The 19,266-nt window shown below is 32.2% G+C and overlaps 1 protein-coding gene across 3 annotated transcripts in view; it reads left to right on the forward strand.

Moving 5' to 3' along the window:
* SCN7A (sodium voltage-gated channel alpha subunit 7) overlaps nt 1–19,266 on the forward strand; it is a 79,068-nt gene that overhangs the window by 14,613 nt on the left and 45,189 nt on the right. For all 3 annotated transcript variants that reach the window (XM_055308445.1, XM_055308446.1, XM_055308447.1), the window contains exons 2-7: nt 5,994–6,229; nt 9,726–9,837; nt 10,191–10,281; nt 11,358–11,486; nt 12,900–12,991; nt 17,846–18,052. In XM_055308445.1, coding sequence (XP_055164420.1) covers nt 5,994–6,229; nt 9,726–9,837; nt 10,191–10,281; nt 11,358–11,486; nt 12,900–12,991; nt 17,846–18,052 — 867 coding nt within the window. The remainder of the gene's footprint in view (nt 1–5,993; nt 6,230–9,725; nt 9,838–10,190; nt 10,282–11,357; nt 11,487–12,899; nt 12,992–17,845; nt 18,053–19,266) is intronic.

Raw genomic sequence — 19,266 nt, forward strand, 5'->3', positions numbered from 1 at the left:
TATATACGCATATATTTATGCACATATATAAAATATATATACACATACAGTCTAATTATCTTGTTAAGCTCCAGGTCCAAATTTCCAACTTATCTCAATTTTTTTTGGATACCTCAAACCCCCCAAATTCAAAACATTACCTCTTCTGTCCCTAATCTAAACTGGTACTTCTTCCATATTCCATGTTCTTTATATGATATGACAGTCCAGATATATGTGTGCATAGAAATTGGGGGCAGCCCCAGTGGCTCAGTGGTTTAGCATTGCCTTCAGCCCAGGGGTGATCCTGGAGACCTGGGATCAAGTCCCACGTCAGGCTCAAGCATGGAGCCTGCTTCTCCCTCTGCCTGTGTCTCTGCCTCTGTGTGTGGGTGTCTCTCATGAATAAATAAATAAAATCTTTAAAAAAAAAGAAATTCGTTTGAGGTATATCAGTGAAGTAAATTTCTATTATTCAAATTGCTAGGGTAAGGTATACACATATTAATTTGGATAATTAGTACCAGATCTTCTTCTAGAAAAGTTCTACTATTAACACTACCAAAAAGTTTATTAGAGTGCTTATTTCCTCAAATCCTACCAGCACTTTGCTTCATTAAATTAAGACTTCCATTTTAAATTATTATAAATATGTTCACTTAAGTTTTCTTTTTTAAGTTTCATAGTTTAGACTATTTAAAAAATTATTTTTCATTTAAATCACTGAACCATCTAAGTTTTGTTTGGCTGTAAGAAGTATAATGGAAACTGCCCGATTCTGAACCTCCATATAGATGCTCCACAAATAATACAGTACAAAAAGAAAAACAAGCTACACAAAACCCACACCATCAGCACAACTAGAAGACAGAGAATGCCTGAACTTCAAAATGCACAAACCAAATTCATTTGCATGCTCTTTCATGCTCCAAAAGCTTTATGGAAAGTAAGTTCTAAATTTGATTTAAAATGACTAAAAGAAAGATAATACTCATCCTAATTATGAAAATAATGGGGGAAAAGCATTTTCTTTTTTTTATTATAAATTTATTTTTTATTGGTGTTCAGTTTGCCAACATATAGAATAACACCCAGTGCTCATCCCGTCAAGTGCCTACCTCAGTGCCCGTCACCCAGTCACCTCCACCCCCCGCCCACCTCCCCTTCCACCACCCCTAGTTCGTTTCCCAGAGTTAGGAGTGGAAAAGCATTTTCCATAAATTTCCTTGTATCAGTTATTTAATAACCTCTATTTTTCCCATTCTTATTTGTAACAAACTATTTAGGTTTTATGTAGATTCTATATTATACTAATACTTCAAATTATGCTTAATGATAGTAACAGAATCAATCTGAGGAAAATAAAATCATGTGATAGATTAAAACTCAATTCCCAGTAATACTAAATCTGGGTATCTACAAAAAGAAAATAGAGGGAGGGATTATAGGTAGAGTGTACTAAGTCATAGCTGACATCACAGCCAACATCATACGGCAGAACCAGTCTAGTAAACATCATAATACCTCTGCTCAGACCACCAAAAATATAGCACTGGTTACTGCTACTGGCTCTGTTGTTACTGTCACTCCCAAAATGGCTCAGAGTTTCTGCTGAAGCGTCTACCTCTCTTGCAAAAAAAGTGATTCTCCACTGCCTCTCTTATTTTATGTCAATAAATCAAAATTAGAAAGCTTGAGGGGATGCATTTGATTGTCTTTGCAAGATCATGTTGTCACTCATTAAATCCGCGAGACCCTGAAAAAGTCATTGTATTATCTGGTCCTTTCCACTTCTGTTGCAAGAGGTCTCTCACCATGATTCATACAATTCAAAATTTTCTAAATCTATGTAGAAGATCACCATGCTCACTAGGCAGCACCTCCACCCCTCCAAATTAATGTCTGCTATGCTAGCTCACCTTCAGTTTTACAAAATTTTCCAAAATATTTGACATTGACAACATTTACAAAAAAAATTTCTAAACAATCCCACATGACATCAACCTGTCAATTACTCAGTGAAACAAGTTACTCCAGTAAGCCCATTGGTTTTTTGGATATTTCTAAGGTAGACATACTGAGATATCAATTGTTTACACTTGTCTAAAAATTTATAGCTCCTATAGTTTAGAGATACCCAAATTTAGATTAGACACACCTGGGTTAACATCTCCCTCCACCATCTAACGAGCTATAGAGTGATGGAGAAATCATGAAATTCATCTGTCTCTGTTTTCTCACTGGTAGAATGATGACCACAACAATGATACATGAGAATATGAGATCATAGAATTAGAAACATCTAGTTCATTGCCTCTCAAATGGTAGTCACTCAGTCATTGTAACTATAATTAGAATTTCCATTATTATAGTAAATATTGGCTTATGTTCAAATGTTTGCAATTTGCTTTAAAGAGAATATTTTTCAAAAGAATGCATCTCTTTTTCTATACTGATGTTGCTGTGCTACTTTCAGCTGATGTCCAAGAAAATTGACTTGCACTTTAACCAACAATATAAGATACTAGTACAAGTGGAACTTGTTAGGATCCAAATCTGGGCTGATTTTGATACAATTTTTGCCAAAAGCTTACTTTACCTATTCAGTTTTTTAGAAAGGCATTCTAATGGACAGGTTAATCTTTCTATATTTTTCAGGCTTTAGCATTATATTAAGATCACTCACTGGAAAGCATAGTGCCTGACCATATTTTATGAATTCCCCACAGAAATGCTTTCACTGAATTATGATGTAATGATGAATAATTTAAAGTCTGTGCTCAGCTATCTAAAAGTCGGATGCAAGCCAGGTCCATTTGATAAATACTTGCCTTTCTTTGTCATACCATGGAAGAGAATACCCACTGTCCATTCATTCACCTAGTCAACAACTCAGAATAGTTTCATTCAACATCAAAATCATTACTAGAGATGGCTTCTGGGATAACTGACTGGGTTGATAGAGAAAATTAGCATCAGCAAAGTCAGTACTGTGGTCCAGTTTTTCTGTATATGGTCTGCTTAATATATATGACCTTGTGGGATGATGCATAAGGGATTCCAAAGGAATGTATGACAGGTTATGTTATCAAGGTCTCATAGCTAGTAGGTGACAGAATTAGGAATCAAAGATTATTTTGCTATGTATACGTGATAACAGGAAAAGAAAAGATTATATTTGGACAATGTAATAAGAAGACTGGCTTACAGGAGCACCTGGCTGGCCCAGTTGGTGGAACATGCAACTCTTGATCTTAGGGTCATGAGTTCAAGCCCCACATTGAGTGTAGAGATTACTTTAATAGGTAAGTTTTAAAATAAAAGCCTGGCTTGCAGTTTAATTTTGAGGTTTCGATGTAAAGTGCCCAAAAATATTTTCATTATTGACAGCATCTTTGCAGTAAGTTTGAAACTCCCTTAGTGTCTACTTTTAAGGAGAATATTCTTTACATATATACTTAATAATATTTGTTACCAGTTACAATGGATCCTAAAAATATAAGAAGTGCTTTTCTTTTAATATGAAAAGAAAAAAGATGCTTTTGATTTTGTTAATTCAATGCTGCATAGGTTCTGTGTAGCTAATAGCCCAGACTTTTAGGTCATGTAATACTCTGTGAAAATTCAATCCTGAGATTTTAAGATCAGAAAGTTCCAAAATTATAAGGTTGCAACCAATCAGTATTTGGATCCATTTAAGTTATTCTACCCAACTGTCAAGAAGTCCATGCTTTCATATTGCTAATTACAAGGAGGGATTAATGTCCAAATTAACTTATTCCATGTCTTGACAGCTATTTAAAAACTATTTTATTATTTTAAGCCAAATGTATTCTGCTTCAGCCTAATAATTCTAGTTCATCTTTTTAAAAAAATAATACTTAAATCAAATTTCTTTTCTACATGAGAATCATTGAGATACTTGGAATCAATAATGTTCCACTTGAGCCTTTTCTGCTTTCAATTAACATATCCTCCATTCTTTTATCTGGTGTGATTTGAGTCTAATCAACATTCAAATCCCATATGAAGACCCTTTCAGTTTATATACAGGCCTCTTCGACATGGTCATGGAATGCAGCAAAGTAAAGACTGCTTCCTCCATCTTCCTTCGAAACAGACAAAAGTTATATTAGCTTTTTTTGGCAGACACAAACTGGTATTGATTTATATTGCAATTATTAAGTAAAACCCCTTGGTTTTCTCTGCTGCAAAAACATATCTATTACTCTTGCACAGATGGGTTGTTTTGGTTCAAATTTCAAAACCTTATATGTATTCTTACTATATATTATTCTATTGGATTTGGCCCATTATTCTAATATATAAAATCTTATCACAATTAAAAATTCATATTTACTTCCCATCTATCGTGTGCCAATGACGGTAGTAGGCATTTTCACCTATTTTATTTTATTTTATCCTTATTTAACCTGAGAAGGAATCCCTATTTTATGACAGGTTTAAGAACACTAAGTGGTTTTACTGAGACTGCTAAGAACATTAGTAACAGGAAGGACCATTTAATTCCAAGGTTCATGATTTTATTTGTTTGTATTAGACTATAACCATGAGTCATTAAGAAACTATTTAATATGTATTCAAGGAAGTCCATGTAATGGATATAATTTTGAAAGCTCATTAAATATTTCATTAAATATTTTAAAGGAAAATTTTATATGTAAGTGCAAACATCAAGTATCTGTAGCTTGTATTGACAAATTGTACTAATTCAAAGCATTTGGGCTCCTCTCAATAAAGTATGATATGTAAGGTGTGTTGACAGGAAACAGAATGGAGAAAATCAGCAAAGAACATGTTTTATGTGAGAGAATAAAGCAAAGTTCATGAATGGGGAATCAATGCATGAAATTATATTTAATGAAAACCAACTTCAGTGGCCTTTCAGATGACTTAAAATAGGCAAGACTTAGTACTGAGAGAAACCTTAGAGATTACTAGGGCAATCCAGATATAGAATTATAAAGACGTGTACTTTGACACAGATATGTGAACAATGGATAATATTTAAATTAAATAGGGATGTTTTTCACCTGGTGTGTATGTATCTCTTGGCCCAACTGAGATCATGATTTCCATATATTTGTTCATTCATTTATAAATCAGGCTTATTCTAGTTGCACTCCATGCCAGTGGGAGATCCCTAATTTTCTGGCAAACAGTTATTCCAATTATAGACACAGTATTTCTGACTTACTTGACTCAGCCTATTGCTATCTGAGGATAACTGCTCTGTGGACAGCTGTGGACACCACACATCAGGCAGGTGCCATACTGACTATATCAGCATCAAACAAAAGTTGACCAAAATGCTGAAGCTAGCTCTCCCTCACCAGCCCTCGGAACCCCAACCAGACAAATTATGATTCTAAAAGTCTGAGATTAGGGCAGAGCATGTTTAAATTCATGATTGAAGATAATTATAAGAATATTATTTTGTTCAGAGGAATTGATGACAAAGATTTCATGAATAATTTTCAAGGTGTTAAATTTGTGTGTTTGTGTACGTGTGTGTTTACTATGTCTAAAAGGTTAAAGAGCAATTCTAGTCACTCAGGAAAACAATGAATTTGGTTTTTACTTGTTAAATTGCTGTTATGGATGTAATTGCCACTTGGATGATTGAGAGAAGAGAATGCGGAAATGTTCTTGGTAAATATCCATGTACAATAATGGAAACTGAAAATCTCTAGAACTTTAGAAATCTTTTATTATGGGGGAGAAACTGGAAGGCAGTTTTCAATAAAACAAAGAGAATTCAGTGGATGAGCAAATGATGTAAGATTAGTCACTCATGAACTTACAAATAGGTATAATATCAAGTATAACAAAATCTAGTTTAACAACTCCCATATCTACAAAACTCAGGAATTTTCTTTGAATGTATATATTTAATTTGCTGTTCTCTCAATCATATCCTAACCATTTGAAATTTAATTTTTTCTTTATATACCAAAATTTTATAAAGAACTGAAGAAAATACATTTTTGCAGGTAGAAAATTGGAAATGGCCTCCCCAGAACCTAAGGGGCTTGTCCCCTTCACCAGAGAGTCTCTCGAATTTATGAAACAGCATATTGCTAAAAAGCACAGTGAAGAACAAAGAGATTTAACGCCAAACACTGACTTGGAAGTTGGAAAAGAACTTCCATTTGCTTATGGGAATCTCCCTCAAGGAATGGTGTTGGAGCCATTGGAAGATGTGGACCCATACTACAAGAATAAAAATGTAAGAATGAATTGCACTTACCGTGACTACATTTTCATTATTTTTTTCAGATGTACAAAAAATGTAATTGAGATAGGATTTGAAAAGAATGAATAATAAGTCAAAGAGTTATTTTAAGTGTAAAAAACTTGATAAGAAATTTCACAAATATTCGGGATTTTTATTAAAACTGGTTGCTTGCCTGCTAGGGTTTTTTGGGAGTTACTTTACTTTTAATAGGCTAGACTGTTAGGACTTAATGTAAAGGACTTATTTTATGGGATTGGCTACTTAAGGTTATTGATTTTAAAAAGACTATGATACAAAAATTTTGTAATATGTACAATAATTTTAAATGTTCAACTTAATAAGCTTGTTCAGTAGATGGGAAAATAAAACTAACTTATATTTTGTCACTTTCATTAATTCATACATTTACATCCTATCTTATCCCTGGAATGACTTGAGAAGCCAACTAAGTATTTGAACAATCCACAAACAAGCACAGAAATGATAAAATAAGACTATTATTCTTAGCAAAGGCTGTGTGGGCTGACAAAGCTGAAAGAATCTTCCTTAAGAAAATAGAATTTTAGTTACAGCTTGGAGAACATTTCACATTTTATCCCTGCAAAGGGAAGATCTTGATATTAATTGGAATAGGGAAGAGATAGGGTGATGATAGCACTCAACCCCTATTGCAAGTTGTGGGAAATGAAGGAATGAGGAAATGAAGATGTCAATATGGATTTAATGTGATGGCCAAAGGACTGATGTGATGAATGCAATGTTTAATTAAGTTCAATTTGAATATTTATAAATTACTATTGTGTAGAAGAGACAGGGTCAGAGAGATGATATAGGAAAGAGAGTAATCCAGGTCTGAAGTGAAGAGGCTTGGATTATAGGAAGGTCTTAGAAGAGGGAAAAATTAACAAACCTGAGAAGAAACAACAGGATTTGAAGACAGACTAATAATGCCAAAATTTCCAGCCTGGAATGATAGTAGTGCTACTTTATAAAACTGAAATAATTCTAAAAAAAAATTAAGCTTGGGGGGATATGAGGATTAGCCCTATTGTGGACAAACGTAATTTGATATTCTTTTAAAGCATTCAGTGATATTACCAAATGGGCAAAATGGAATTGAACCAAGGTCTCTGGATAGAAGGCAAAGTGATGATTTTGCATAACCACAACCCCTCCAAATATTTTGCATGCTGGAAGAGTATTAGCATTTTACAGTGTAAATGTATAGGTTAACAAAGACTCCAGTATCTGCAGTAGCTTCCATGGGCATTATGTAGCATTAGCTATAAAACACCTGTAAAATCTTCAGAGCATTTTAGTGAAAATGTTAAGTCTTCATCTCAATTATCTCTGCTTTTACTTTTGCTATCTAGCAGAGTTCTGAGTTCTTTGAAATGTATAAGATATGGTAGGCAAATCTAAGTTTATTATTTAAGACAAAACCAAGGATTTTGAAAAATAAAACAAGCCAAAAAGCATAAGGATAGTTTAGTATAAAATCACTAGTATAATGATGATACAAAGTATTAAAAATGTAAATTATATTCAGTTTATTTTGTTAAAGGTGGCATACCAATAAATAATTGTGAAATTAAATAATTTCAGCACTTAGACATTCACTGGAAAATTGTTATGTCTGCAATTAAACATTTTTTTCATAATAACAAACTAGTTGATTGTACATATAGTGTGCAATCTTTTTTTTTAAAGATTCATTTATTTCAGAGAGAGAGAGAGTAAAAGAGCTTGTGGAAGAGAAGCAGAAAGAATCTCAAACAGACTCCATCCTAAGTGCAGAGCCTGACTCTGGTCTTGTACTCACAACCTTGAGGTTAGGAACTGAGCCAGAATCAACAGTCACAGGCTTAACCAACTGCACTACCCACGTGCCTCACTCACACATTACCTCTTGTATGAAGTTTGAGATTGTCCTGGTAAATAACAGAAAGCACATGTTAAATAATCAGATTTTCGGTGACCCTCTTATTTTTGCTTTGCGTTTGAAATGGAAACAGGGAAAATAACTACAATAGATGACAAAATGTCCATAGATTATATATTCAAAAAGTGTTTTATTGAGAAGAATTATAACACACTCCATTTCCATTTAGAATATGCATTCATAAATACCAATGGATATATATTTGTATTAACTAATATATTTATATATATATAAATGCCAATATATAGTCACCATAGCTACCTCTAATACTTAATTATATAACACATACAATATAATACTTAAGTATATAATAGATTATTTTTACATATATCATTTAGTACATTATATCACATTACATTGTATACTATATGTTATATACTATGTTGTATTATGGACATAATATTCATTGTGTATAATGTATTTGTACTCACACCATAATAAATGAATTTTCCAAATGGATATGTATATATAGTAAAAGTATATATGTGAATATATATGCATACACACACAAAGACATACACACATAGACACTTTCACTGTACATATATATATGTGTGCATAGATATATAATATATATGTATATGTGTACATATGTATATCTGTGCATCTATTATAATATAGATACATACATGTTATAACATATATGTATACGTTTTATAATATACTATGTGTGTCTGTATTATAATAGATGCACAGATATTCATATGCACACATATACATACATAACTCATTATTAGGACATTTCTGATCTTTCATTATTTTTGTATTTAATGCTTCTGTATCCCAATATATTAGGTTTTTTTTTTTTAGATTTTATTTATTTATTCATGAGAGACACAGAGAGGAAAGGAGAGAGGCAGAGGAAGAAGCAGGCCCCATGCAGGGAGCCCAACGCAGGACTTGATCCTGGGTCTCCAGGATCACACCCTGGGCCAAAGGCAGCACTAAACCACTGAGCCACCAGGGCTGCCCCCAATATATTAGTTTTACATGATGTAACTTTTTGTTTTAGATATGTTTATTTCAATAATAACATAAAAGTGGAGTTTTATACCATAGATAATTACTAGTGATTAATAAAATATTTACGTGAATTGGCTCATTTTTACTATTGTAATCTCACACCTTATTTGCTTTGAAATAAAATTAACCAAAAAAAAGAAAGAAATAAAATTAACCTTTTTTATATTCATTAATTCAAGTTTCTTTAAATGTATCTTCATGAGCCATCAGGATCAGGATATAGATTTCTCCATATTACATTAGCTCTCTAGGAATACTTGAGGGTTGGAGTGTGGCAAACGGCTTTTTAGGTAGAACACTGGCAAAAAAAAAAAAAGTAGTAGATAATCCTAAATATCAGTGAAAATGTTTAAAAAAACAGTTTTTTCCATTTGATTTCATCTGGTAGAGGATATCAAAATAGAGGAAAAGTGTAACTGTTAGAATTCACGACTGAAGTGATCATTGGCAATAGATTGCATAGTGGATGAAATTATAGTTCCTAGTTGTAATTTTACTTGATGTTCTTTTTTCATTTTACAGACTTTCATGGTATTAAATAAAAGTAGAACAATCTTCAGATTCAATGCCACATGGTGCACATTTTCTCCTTTCACTTCAACTAGAAGAACAACTATTAAGATTTTGGTACATCCATATCCTTTTCTATTGGCTTTAGACTGTAATAGTATCAGATGCAACTATTCTATTCAAATATTGCTGCAGTATTTTCCTCTTTTGAATTGATACCTCATTTTAGGTCATATTGGAATCTAGATTATAACTGCACTAAGTGTTCCATAATTGAAAATACATTTAAAATTTTTTTTCTGGTATACATAACAGTAGTAAATATTAACAAATCTTAGTCCTCCTTGTTTTTCAATATGAATAGTATTCTTTCTTGACATTTAAAAAGATATCTTATCTCATGTATACACATATAAACAAGTTATAAAAGCATATTTCCAATATTATTTTTATCCATTATTCCTTGACTGTAACCTACCTTTTTCCGACTATTCATTTTAATTAGTGTCCTGATTGACTGCATATTTATGTCCATGACTGAGATGCCAAAATGGGGCCCAGTATTACAGTAAGTCATAGAATTTTATTATACATTATCTCATATATGATTATATTTTATTTTAAACATATTGCATCACAGTACATTATATACTACATATTTAACATTTTACAATTTACTGTTTATATTTCATATATAATATTCATTGTAATATAAACTCATTGCACATATCTTATACCTATAGCACAATTAATGAATTTTCCAAGTAAAAACAAATACATCCGTATATTAGTTAATAAATTTTAATGTTTTTCTGTCCTTTCATTATTCTTAGTTAGATTTTAAATGCTGTGATTTTCCAACATGTTAAGTCAACATCATATAGATATTTGAATGTTAGATACATGCTTTTATCTGTGTCATACAAATGAGGTTTTAAAGTTAATTAATAATGATTAATATATCATTTCAGTGCCTCAGATTTTTACTATTGCAATTCCACCCCTGACTTGCTGTAAACTCAAATAACATTTATTCCTTTCTATTCTTTAAGAAAGTTATTTCTAGTTATTTCTGTTGCCTCCATTTTGTTCTATTTTTCTTCTCTTTCTTGAAGGATGTGAATAGTTTGGATGGTATTAGCCTACAATGGTGGAAAGGCCCATTAAAATTTCTAGAGAAGCCTTTCTTGATGCTATTTCTTAAGCTTTAAATCTGTCCTTAAAACTAGTTAATTTTGGAAGGTAAATATAAGACTGAATCACCACAAAAATTCTTATATATGCGCATAATAAAATCAGTTCTTTCACACTCTGATAATTCGGCTAATTATTGTGTGATTTCCAATGTGGAATAAATTTGATATTTTATATTTTCATTATTTACCAAAATATATATAAAGACTATAACCTTAGCTAGAGCTTGTTGAAAAAGTTGATAGATTTCATAGTTAATGTTGTAACACATAGCCCACCCTAAAAGCTCTAAGTCCTACTGTATGGCTCAAAGGGCATAGGTTTTTTGTTGTTTAGTTGATTAGTGGATTGGTTGGTTGGTTGGTTGCGAAAGAGTTACCATAAACGTATTTTTCAGAGCTGATAATGCATTTTCTCACTTTTAACATTTATATGAAAATTTTTCTGCAGGAATACTTTGCTTGGAATTTACACATTTGAAATACTTATAAAACTCATTGCAAGAGGCATCTGGGTAGAACCTTTTTATTTCTTTGGTGATCCATGGAACTGGCTCGATTTCAGTGTAACTTTGTTTGAGTGAGTATTTCTTCAAATTGCAAACATCTTAATACCTTGCTGAGCAAGTACTTTTCATAAAGAAACATCAAGATTAACAAAGTTTTTTGCTTGCAAAAATTTTGTAAACAAAATATTTCATAAGTCATAACCATAATGAGTTCTCTCAGGCAGCTCTGACTGAACTAGCCCTCAGAATATGCAATAAAAATGAAAGAAATGGGATATTATCTCTTTTTATCTGAAGCAACGTAACAGAATTGAATTTTAGAATTATAAGTGATTATTCTCAATGTGCAGTAAATCTCTTGGAGACTTAACAAAAAGATCCTAACATGTTGATTTTGTCTCCAACCTACATTTAATTTAGCTACATACTAGATATCAGGGTAAGATATTTTATTTATTTTTTTATTTTTTTTATATTTTTTAGGGTAAGATATTTTAAACACACACACATATTTTCAAGAGTGTTACATTAAATTTTAGTGCTTCTATTTTAGTGTACTTTGTCTTATGGCTAAGGAAGTGATCACTGGCACTAAACTCCTGTTAAATATAATTTAAAATGATATTCTATTTCAAGATTTGAGGTTGATTTTTAAAAACAACAAATAGCCTTCATAAAGCACATAATCAGTGTCTGCCATGTTGTAAGCAATAGAAAATAATAGTTAATATCCCTAAAATTATTATCACTAGTACTTTTACTATTGCCTTTGCTGGTAGCTAATACTTCGCTAACACAGCTAACCCTTATCTCCATGTGCCAGGTACTGTGCATGCACTTTACGTCTATTAGCTTGTTTAATCCCCACAAAACCCTCAGAATTAGGAAATATTATCTTCACTCTAATTTTGAAGAAACTAAGCCAAGAAGGAATCACTAATTTTTCCATGTCACACAGCTAGTAAATTGAGAGCCTGAATTTCTACACACTGAATATCTACACACATGCTCTGGCTACAGTCTGTGCCCGTAACCAGTATATACACTGCCTTCTGCTATCATCACCAGCATCATCTCCACCATCATCCTCATCATGATCATCATCAGAAGCTTAAGTACTTAAATCTCATTACTTAGAAAACTATGGATTTTTCCTATTTTTAACTACCTCTTCACTATTTGGATAACAAAATATTTTTATAAACATAATATATGGTATTTGGTATGGAATTATGACTAATCAGTGTCAGTCTTTTATGAACTGTCATAATTTGTTTGTGGTTTAATAATTACCCAATTTCTTTGCACTGTAGCAATCTTTGTCTTCAAATCAATAATGCAACTACTTGCAAAATGGAACAATGAGAGCAAGGGAAACGTTTGAATATGTGGTTTTAAAAATAAGTTTTAACTAGTATAAAAAGTTAATCATAAGCAGCATAGACTCAGTATGACTTCTAAGTAATTCTAATTTAATTCCACAGGCACATAACAAGATACTTACCCCTATACTTCATTCCAATATTTAGAATTTCAAGAAATTTGAGAATTTTAAAAATTATTCCCCTAAACCAAGGTAAGAAATCGCATTTTGTTCTTGTCTTCATTTTGATTTATGTACTCTCCTGTATTCTTTTGAACTCCCCTACAATTGCTTGGAGAAATACTAAATTGAACAGTGCTTCTTCTTTGAAATCAGTGAATTATCCGATCTATAAGTTTATTTCAGTTACTCCAAGAAAGCCAAAAAAATTCACATTCAACCGTTATTTATTTGAGATGGATTCAGTACCTAATGATAACAAAATATAGAGATTAATCAAAATATATTATTCTCTATTTTTTCTTATTTATTCTTGCATCTTAAAAATGAACTTATAAAATTGTCCTTAGACTTCTAAGAGAGCAATCTAGACAGATATCTAATCTGCCTTATTTTCCTCACTGCATCTAAAAGCCAGTTGAAATTAACAAAGTAATACAAAATAAGATAAATTTTCTTTTCTTCTGAGTGCTTGGATAGGATACATTCCACATGCCACAGAAGTCACGGAAGTTCTGCTAAATAAGGTAGAGCTGGGATCACATTGATGGAAGATGCTAAGGACTAATTTACAGCTCCCATTCCCGAAGATATCCTAGAGAGGCCGGCCAGCACCTATTTATGTTAAGAATTAATAAAAAATAGATAGGAAAAACTCCACTCACTCAGAGTGTTGTTGGCTGCTGAGTCAGAAGTACTTTTGAAAGAGGTGGACCAATAAGTCCAGGAGCAAGTATGATAATACCAAAAATGAGATCTACAGATAGTTTCTGTCCACTGGAATTCCACGAAGAAGACCAGATATATGCATACTATGTACTTGGAGTCCAGCTTGGGCAAAACAGCAAAAATTTTGGAGAGTATGGTGATGGACAGTGCATAGCCCTGTCGATATATTAAAACATTGATTGGTACACATACGATGTGTGAATTGTGTGATTTATGAACTATAGCTCAACAAAGCTATTTAACAGAAATGACCTATGCATGGCAGCTTCACCAAACCCAGTGAAGAAAGTAGCAGTGCAGCCCGGGTGGCTCAGCGGTTTAGCGCCGCCTTCAGCCCAGGACCTGATCCTGGAGACCAGGGATTGAGTCCCATGTCAGGCTCCCTGCATGGAGCCTGCTTCTCCCTCTGCCTGTGTCTCTCATGAATAAATAAATAAATCTTTTTTTTTAAATAAATCTTTAAAAAAAAAAAAAACGAAAGTAGCAGTGAGAGTTGCCCTGATAGGAATTTCCACAGTTCTAACTCCCTACTACTCTCCACAAGTGACTAGAACATAAACCTACATCACCTGTATCTTCATCTTAGGCTCTGAAGTAAAGATTATAGAACAAATCAGGTGAATCTAAGTTAATACAAAAAGAATGTATTCACTGAGTTGAAGACACACAGGCTGATACAAACTACTTTTTTTCCAATGGTGAAAATAATCAAGACACATACCAACAATGTAGAGCATATGAAACTATTTTTGCAGTACCAAAAGAAGAGCATATTATTTAAGAGAATGAAAATAATTCTTTTTTCTTTAAAGAAATATGCCCTAAGGAATAGGGGCAAGCATAAGAAGTTATCTTTTTTTGTTGTGCCTTCAAGATTGTATCTATCTATCTATCATCTATCTATATCTATATCTATCTATCTATCTATCTATCTATCATCTATCTATCTAAGAGAGCGCAAGTGAAGGGAGGAGCAGAGGGTGAAAGAATCTCAAGCGGAATCTGCACTGAGCTCCACATGGCGCTGGATCCCGTGACCCTGAGATCATGACCCGAGCAGGAACCAGGAGTCCAATGCTTAACTGACTGCACCATCCAGGTGCACCTTTTGTAGTGCCTTCAGAAGAAAACTTTGACACAAATGGAAGATGAAAATGAAATAATAAAATAGACAAAAACACTTATCAGACAAAAAGTGATAAAAAATTATAATACCTGGGGCACCTGAGTGGCTCAGTCAGGTAAGCATCCAACTCTTGGTTTCAGCTCAGGTCATGATCTCATGGTGCTGAGATGGAACCCTGTGTTGGGCTCCATGCTCAGTGGGGAGTTTCTTTGAGATTCTCTCTCCTCCTTTGCCCCTCCTGCTCATGTCCTCTCTTTTTCTCTAAAATAAAGAAATCAATCTTTTAAAAATTTATAATATCCTTGGTGAATATTTAATGGTAATAGAAGCACTAAAATACAGTATTATCTGTACAGTATTATGGTATAGTAAAATAAAACCATTTGGGTAAAGAAAAACTAGGGAAATTCTATATTAATACAGTAAAACTAAAAGTGGATGAGTTAATGAAAAAGAGAAAACTAAGTTCCATCTTATGGGTAGTTGGTGACCCTAAAAAAGAGATTAGAATAAATGTAAAAGACAAATTATTTAAAAATATGCTAGAAAAGTTTTTAAAAAATAATTTGAGATTTTTGTCATAAGTGGAAAAGATTCATTTTGTAGTAGACAAAAGCTAAAAGATATACTTAAACATATTATAATACCTTTTAAATTTAAACTATTAAAAAATAAAGGTATAAAAATCCTATAAGCAAAAAAAAAATTCCCTGTGGAAAGGTTATTTTTAGACCTTTTGATAATATTGAACATGAATAGGCAGTGGAGTTTCAGAGCTTAGAGGAGACATAGGCAGAGAGGTATAACACCAGTATTCTAACCAGTTTGTTGTCCATATGTGAAGTTGATAGGAAGATATTCTCAGTCATGCAAGAGTTCTGAAATTTTATATATGTATCTTTCTTGAATAACTGGTATGAAAACAAAATATTCAACAATGGGGAGATTTAATACCAGAGGTAATCACAGTGAACTCTGAAATTTCAACACAAAATGAATTTTTAATTACTGTTGTTAGTGGTATGCAAAACAGATTGCAAATATTATAAATCAGAAGTAATAGCATTCCTGAAACATATTTTGTTTTAGAAAACTTTGATAGAGATGCCAAAGTCATAAAAATCTAGTAATTTTTAACATTAAACTCTAAATTACTTTGGATGAATTCTCAGTATCCACCCACCTGCATTCTTGCATGACAACTACCAGCTGTAGTTGAGGAGCAGGTGCTCCTTTAAATTAGGCATATTCATCCAAGTCCCCTCTGCTCCTCTTTTGCATGAATTTATGTTTCCTAACAAGCTATTGTAAGGATTTGAATGTTACCTTTCCTGTAAATCACGAAAGATAATATGTAATGCAAAATACACAAATTGAGGAATTATAACTAGGACAGAAGTCCTAAATTATATTAACAAAAACTGAGAAGTGGGAATAGAGAAATGTGAGAAAATAAATATGATTATTTCCTTATCTTACATGGTGAGACTATAGTACAGCTTTATTTTTGATGTAGAGAGTACATTTGTTCAAATTAAGAACATAAGTTTGATACAGTTTCTAAAACAAATATGTTTTGTCTTAAATACTAGAGAAAAGGGAGAAAAAGTAAACTTTATTTTTAAAATATGAGACACGTAAGGAGAATATATGAATCCAAAATATAATGGTAAAGTCATATCCAAAAGTAAAGGCAATTTATGAAAATAAATACAATTGGATCAAATTTTTTCTGTCAAGATGTAGACTTTAATATTAAATCTTAAGTAAATCAAACTCCACAAAAGATATAACTAAACTAAAACAGAATGAAAGTTTAAAAATAAAAGGGGAAAGTTATACTAGGAAATCAAAATCAAAACTGGCATATGGTTCAGACCTTTGAACAGTAGATAGTAGCGAATGGTGGATAATAATGAAAATTAGTAATAAATTTGATTTTGTAAAATTCAGTGGTGACTTTTTTTAACTTTCAAAATGTCATCACTAAAATTAAAGCTCCACAAGAAACTTGGTTATATATAACTATATGACATACATATATTCTTATTTAAGAATTTGTATACATATTCATATACATATTCACATACATATATTCTTACTTAAGAATTACTCTTTTTAAGAATAACTCTAACAGGGGTAGCTGGGTAGTTTAGTCGGTTAAGTATCTGACACTTGTTTCAACTCAGGTCGTGATCTCAGGGCCATGAGATAGAGGCCCATATGTTTCTGGCTCCTGCTCAATGGGAAGTCTGCTTGGGATTCTTTCCTATCTCTCTGCCTCTCTCCCTGCTCACTCTCTCTCTCTCAAATAAATAAATATTAAAAAATAATAATAATTCCAACAAAACTACAAAAAAATTTTGTAGAAAAAAATTACAACTAAAACTAATATAACACTGTATGTTAACTATATACTTCAATTAAAGAAAATATACAGAGGACTCATGATAGTTGCTAAATGAAAAGTACATATAAAATATACATATTTTGTAAGTTCATTGTAGTAATCACAGAAATTATAGAAAAGTAAAGTGATCTTATTTTTCTCCTAATAAATTGGCAACTATATTTTTTAAAGATGTCAGTGAAGGCTTGACTATGTATTTATATCTTTGGTTTACACATTGTTTGAACATCTCTTAAAAACAAATTGAATATAATGTATTAATATATTATGGTAAAGCAATTCTACCTCTAATATAATACATTAAAAAATACTTGCAAACAGCAAAATAAAATTAATCTTGTTCTTTATAGTAAAGAAAAACAAATAGCTAATTTTAAAATTTGTGCCTGAATTATTTTATCAGATGTAATAAGTTAGCAAAAATATAGATTTTAAAGTTTGTATATTTAGTTATCTTATTTTTTATTCATTTTATTTATTAGATATAGATAATCATGATTTAGATTATGAAACACAAAGCTGTTGATTTCAATGAAGTATGCATTCACCCTGGAGGAATTGGGCTAAAGGCTGCTTTACTAAGATATTTTACTTTATCAAAAACAAACTTTTCTTTTTTTAGGTCTGAGGTCTTTTGTAGGGATCCTCATCCACTGCTTGAAGAAACTTACTGGTGTCATTACCCTCACTCTGTTTTTTCTGTGTGTATTTTCTCTAATTGGGATGGGGCTCTTCATGGGCAACCTGAAACATAAATGTTTGCGATGGCCTCAAGAAAATGAAACTGCAACCCTGCACAACAAAACTGGAAATCCATATTATATTCGAGGTAAGAATCACTTGCCACCTATATAAAAAAATTAAATTTTTTCTTACTGGCCATGCAGCCTTCACAGAAGTGTTAAACACTCAACTTCAGAACAAACTTCTTATAAATGCTATAACTGTGCTCGATACGTCTTCCCAGCTTTTTGAAGGTTCACATTTCACCACTTAGCTTTTACCGAAGACCTACATGAGTACCTGTTTTCGCTAACCAAAGGAAATCTGAAGATGATTTTCACTTTTATGAAAAAGGCTAAAAAGATAGCATTCAGAAAATAAAAAAAAAAAAAAACGTAAAAAGATAGCATTCAGCATTTGTTTTGCAGCAAGCTGTTAAAAGATAACATGCATCCCCACAGGTAGAGTGGCCCCACCGAAGCTCCTTCCCCTGGAACCACACTCAGCCTCTCGGCATCAAGCTGCCATAGCTTTGAATTGTGTCTGTGAGCCCCTGTGCTTTATCTTTATTTTGTGCATCCATAAGCAAGATGTGTGCTAAAATATCAGAAAAGCTGAAAAGAGGTTACTTTGGGGGCCTAAGAATGCCCGCAATTTTTTCCCTAAAGACTAATGATAATTGTTTCTTTGCTTTTGTCATTTCTGTTCACAAAAGATTTCATTAGAAACGCTCTACTTTTGGATAGTGAGGGGAAACCTGTGCTGATTTGGATCAGTTTCAATGATCAGAATTGCAAAGTTGCAATCTTCAGACAGTTCACTGTGGGAAACCTAAGTCTGAAATTGCTAAGTTTTGTAAATTTTATCTTTTACAAAATAAATAAATATGACCAAAGTCTTATTTGCAGTTTCATCAAAGTAGAATCCTCATAATACTACCTTTCTTGAATAAAGTTGTTTATTTAAAATATGAATTTAACTTTACTCATTAGAAGTTTTAAAATGACCTTAATATAAAAAATGCCCTACATTATAGAAATTCTTACTCTTGTTGGGTTTCAATTACTGCTGCTAATTTTAAATGTTTTGGATTATCCCTTGATAAATAATAAACATATTTTAGGCAAATAGTAATAATGCCAAAATAAATATTGCTTTGCTTTTATATATAAATAATTCACATGCTTGATGACATACCTTCACCATAATCCTGCAGAGAAGTGAATGACCCCTGTTACAAACAGAAAAATCCAGCATATTGTAACTACTCAGTGATAAAAATAGGATTCTAACCATGCTCAATCTAGATTTCAAATCCAT

Source organism: Nyctereutes procyonoides, unplaced genomic scaffold (genome assembly GCF_905146905.1).
Source record: "Nyctereutes procyonoides isolate TBG_1078 unplaced genomic scaffold, NYPRO_anot_genome, whole genome shotgun sequence".
NCBI lineage: Eukaryota > Metazoa > Chordata > Mammalia > Carnivora > Canidae > Nyctereutes > Nyctereutes procyonoides.